At 42.3% G+C, this 5,000-nt stretch overlaps 1 protein-coding gene across 1 annotated transcript in view; it reads left to right on the plus strand.

Annotated features, from left to right (window-relative positions):
• LOC307257560 (attractin-like protein 1) overlaps positions 1-5,000 on the plus strand; it is a gene marked incomplete at its 3' end in the record, with an annotated part of 198,769 nt that overhangs the window by 69,907 nt on the left and 123,862 nt on the right. The window contains exons 15-16 of the mRNA XM_080036821.1: positions 992-1,179; positions 4,872-5,000. The exon at positions 4,872-5,000 is cut by the window's right edge and continues 85 nt beyond it. Coding sequence (XP_079892947.1) covers positions 992-1,179; positions 4,872-5,000 — 317 coding nt within the window. The remainder of the gene's footprint in view (positions 1-991; positions 1,180-4,871) is intronic.

Raw genomic sequence — 5,000 nt, forward strand, 5'->3', positions numbered from 1 at the left:
TATAGAATAGACATAAGAAAAGCTAATTTAAATTAAAATATGACGTCAACCTATTTTCCATGGGACTCTAACCCACTGTATTTACCAAACAGGAATAGAAATACATTAGATTATTTAGTTATTTTAGATCCTTTTGAATTTTCTTTTTCCATGTGGAACATATTTCAATAATGACTCAATGATGGTCTGTGCAAAATAAGAATGAGGAGCTCTGATCTAAGATAAAAGCAAAAACTAACAATTACATCAGCTTCTTACATCAGTCTAGGATACATTCAAGGCGGACAGAGACACTTTAGGTGAATAGGGTAATATATATATATATATTTATATATATATATATATATATATAAATATACAGTATATACAGCTCTGGAAAAAATATAGACACCACTCCAAATGTTCAGTGTCTCTTGTTTGACTCTTAAGATGCATATGTTTGAGTAGAATGAACATTTTGATTTTATAATATAAACTACTGACAACATTTCTACCAAATTCACAATAAGAATGTCTGTCATTAAGAGCATTTTCAATAAGTAATGTAGAGATGAAGATTTAAGAAAAATTGTGTCCAAAGTTTTAACAACACATTTTGGAAACATACTTTTCTTCATTTTATAAAAAAGAAAAATACAATGTACACTATGTGCTATGTACAGAATGTACATCATTTACAGAATTGCCTGCCTGACAATCTCTCTCTCTCTCTCTCTCTCTCTCTCTCTCTCTCTCTCGCTCTCTCTCTCTCTCTCTCTCTCTCTCTCTCTCTCTCTCTCTCTCTGTGTGTGCCTGTCTCTCTGTGTCTGTCTGTCTGTTTATCTCTCTCTCTTTGTCTGTCTATCTCTCTATCTATCCGCCTGTCTGTCTGTCTGCCTCTCTCTCTCTCTTTGTCTCTCTCTCTCTCTCTCTATCCCCCTGCCTGTCTCTCTCTGTCTCTCTCTCTCTATCCCCCTGCCTGTCTCTCTCTATCCCCCCTCTCTCTCTCTAGGCCAGCTGTGTGGGGAGGGCTGGCACCATGTAGCAGAGGCCTGTCTTCGTATCAACTCGTCCAGAGAGAGTTATGATAACGCTCAGCACTACTGTAAGAACCTGGGAGGGAACATCGCCTCGCTGGTCACCGACACACAGATCAACTTTGTGCTGGAAGAGCTGCAGAAATACCAGCTGCAAGACAAGGTGGGTGCTAGTAGGGATGGCCATTTTTATTTTGTATTTATCTATCTACCTATCTGTCTATCTGTCTATCTGTCTATCTGTCTATCTGTCTATCTGTCTATCTGTCTATCTGTCTATCTGTCTGTCTGTCTGTCTGTCTGTCTGTCTGTCTGTCTGTCTATTTTTAAGATTATTTTTTGGCATTTTCAAGCTTTATTTTGTGTAAGAGTTAATACATTACTGGAATCAAAAATTGTGAATCAAGTTTCACTTAGCATACACAGTGCAAAAACACACAACAATAAACACAAGACAAAAATCACGAAGGTGCCCAGGACATAAGAAAGTTGACTCCTACAGGCTCATAATGTTAGTAAAAATAAATCATTATATTCCACTATAGTTTCTGCCTTATAATAATAATAATGGATTGGATTTATATAGCGCTTTTCAAGGCACTCAAAGACGCTTTACAGGGTTCCAGGTTCCATTCATTCACACACAGTCATACTGGTGGTGGTAAACTACCATAGTAGCCACAGCTGCCCTGGGGCAGACTGACGGAAGTGTGGCTGCCATTCAGCGCCTACGGCCCCTCCGACCACCACCTCAAACATACAGCAGTCATACACATTCACACGAGGCAAGGTGGGTGAAGTGTCTTGCCCAAGGACACAACAACCATGACACTGATAGCAGAGCGGGGATCGAACCGCCAACCCTTGGATCATTGGCCAACCCGCTTAACCACCTGAGCCACGGTTATAAAGTGTTACTGACACATAGATCAACGTTGTGTTAGAAGAGCTGCAGAAATACCAGCTGCAAGACAAGGTGGGTGGTGGAATAGTTTAAGACCTACTTCACCGGTGAGAATATGAAGGTGTATCGAACTCTGAGATCCTGTGTAGTATAAATGTGCAAACATTTTATAAATCGGTTCATCCTAGCCTGAGAAAAGGCAGGAAGAGTGTTTTATGGTCTCACTGTCTAACCCTACATTTTCCCACGTGTGACATCACACTAGTACAAATGTAGGGTTAGGATTAACAGGACAGCTGGGCCAAGGGAAGACTGAGGAAAGACTGAGGGAAGAAAAACCTCATTCATTATATTATAATAGCGATTTTTATAATGATAGAATGCCGGTTCCGTATGGGTGAAGTATTCCTTTAATACATTACTTGATTAAAGAAATCTGAACCGCGGCCATATTTTTCAGGACTTTTCGGTTCTAGGGCTGTGGCGGCTTAGACCACCCAAATGTGCGCCTTACCCACCCAATCAAAAGTGAAGTATTTTTTCAGCCAATTAGAATATGTGTATTTACTATACCAGGAGGACTGTAGTTTCTGATTGGGTGGGCACGGCGAAAGCCCGCCTCCAAATTCACCCATCACTTACTTTTTCTGTGGTCACTTGTCACTCAATTTGTTCACGTTAACCTGTTCTAACTTCTTTCTGTTAGTAAATGCTCTTCGCAAAATCTCCTTCACTTCCTACTTTATCCAAACCGACTTACAAAACTTGCGCGCACACACACACACACACACACACACACACACACACACACACACACACACACACACACACACACACACACACACACGCACACGCACACAGAGACTTCTTGATTAATGTGCAGTGTCAAGGAGACATGTGAGCAAAATATTTGAACACTCTTAAAGACATTCACACAAACATAATCACTGTAGCCTATATGTACTGTCGGTTTGTTTTACTTGTTTGACAAGCTCTTTGCTTTTGATCATAACGTGTCAAGTTAAAAAGCCTTTTGAATGGTTTTATGAATTAATCTGTGTGTGTGTGTATGTGTGTGTTCCTGTGTGAAAGAGTGTATTACTGTGTGTGTGTGTGTGTGTGTGTTCCTGTGTGAAAGAGTGTATTACTGTGTGTGTGTGTATGTGTGTGTTCCTGTGTGAAAGAGTGTATTACTGTGTGTGTGTGTTACTCTGTGAAAGAGTGTATTACTGTGTGTGTGTGTGTTTTACTGTGTGTGTGTGTGTGTGTGTGTGTGTGTGTGTGTGTGTGTGTTACTGTGTGAAAGAGTGTATTACTGTGTGTGTGTGTGTGTTTTACTGTGTGTGTGTGTGTGTGTGTGTTCCTGTGTGAAAGAGTGTATTACTGTGTGTGTGTGTGTTTTACTGTGTGTGTGTGTGTGTGTGTAACTGTCTGTGTGTGAAATTACAAATGTTCGGCGTCAAATAATTAAAATGTTCAGTGCACTACACTTCAATCAGCTTCTATAATTACAGCCTCATTCTGAAGATCTTCGCTAAGTGAGTTGACGCCGTGAAACTGAAGAGCTTTTGCTTTTGAAACAATTAAAGTCATTTGCAGTTGGTTTGATTTAAGATCTTTTTTCATATGGAGAACATTCAGTTTTGTTATTCAGAGCTCCCCCAGAATGTTGTATTTTACTCTTGGCAAAAGGCAGATTACTAGGGATGTAACGATATGTTTATCGAACCGATTTATTTATTTATTTTAATTATATCAAATATTTAACAATATCGGGAGGGAGACGCCTAGTCTCCCTCCCGATATTGTATTTCCCCTAATCAATCGGGTCTGATCGCATGGCTGCGATCAGACCCGACACAACAGCGTGCATGTCTGCACAAAAACAACAACAACACGGCCAACAACTGTGCCAAAAGACAAACTGAACAGCACAAATAGCCTAGCATTAAAACAGCATTGCATATTCACGGCAGCTACATAACAAACACAGTTACAGCAGCCTCGGTGCACGGCGGCACAACATAAAGGCAAGTAGCCAACATTACCCTACCTGGCTGTGACAGGGGACCGTGACAGGGGACCGTGGCTGGCGTAGATCAACACCGGTGCTTCGCTCTACTTGTTGTGAAAGTCCCCCGGACATAGCCGTCATGTTTGGGTTCATAATATGAGGCGCTAGCCGCCTGCACACAACAGGGTGAGTTAACTAATGCTATACGGCGCTAACTTGGTTTATCGGCTAAAGCACAGCAGCACATATTCACTGAATTAACCAGGAAGTCCATTCTCCTGGTTTACTTTCCCCACGTCTTCTAACCCCGAGCTGCTTCATTGAGCACCGGCCGCCCGCAATACATTTCCTCCTCGGTGTCTCTCATCAGCCTCTGTGTACAGTGCACTGTTCTCCGACCCTGCCAATGTATGTGACGTCGCGGGTCAAGCCCTTTGCTGATTGGCCAACGCGGCTAATCGTCACGCGTAGGAGCGTAAAAAGTTAAAATTTTTTAACTCTGTGCGTAGCTGCGTAGGCATCTACGCGCCATGTACGCGCATAAACCAATGGTTCCCTATGGAAAAATTGCCGATTTTTATACGCGTCTGTACGCGTGTAACGCATGTAGTGTGTTCGCACCTTTAGTGTGAGTAGGACGTTAGTAGGGCTTTTCCAACACAACCCATACATCTCCTCTCTGTCTCTCCCCCATACAGACGTTATCTCCTTTTAGTGTGAGTAGGACGTTAGTAGGGCTTTTCCAACACAACCCATACATCTCCTCTCTGTCTCTCCCTTTTATCTCCTTTTAGTGTGAGTAGGACGTTAGGCTTTTCCAACACAACCCATATCTCTCTCTCGTCCCCCATACAGACGTTATCTCCTTTTAGTACGAGTAGGACGTTAGTAGGGCTATTCCAACACAACCCATATCTCTCTCTCTTCCCCCAAACAGATTTTATCTCCGTGGGTCGGTCTGAGGAAGATCAACGTGTCGTATTGGTGCTGGGAAGACGCCTCTCCCTTCACTAACACCAGCCTGAGATGGTTACCAGGGGAACCCAGCGACTCGGGGTTCTGTGCG

The sequence above is a fragment of the Ammodytes marinus genome, assembly GCF_949987685.1.
Source record: "Ammodytes marinus genome assembly, chromosome: 11".
Classification (NCBI taxonomy): Eukaryota; Metazoa; Chordata; class Actinopteri; order Uranoscopiformes; family Ammodytidae; genus Ammodytes; species Ammodytes marinus.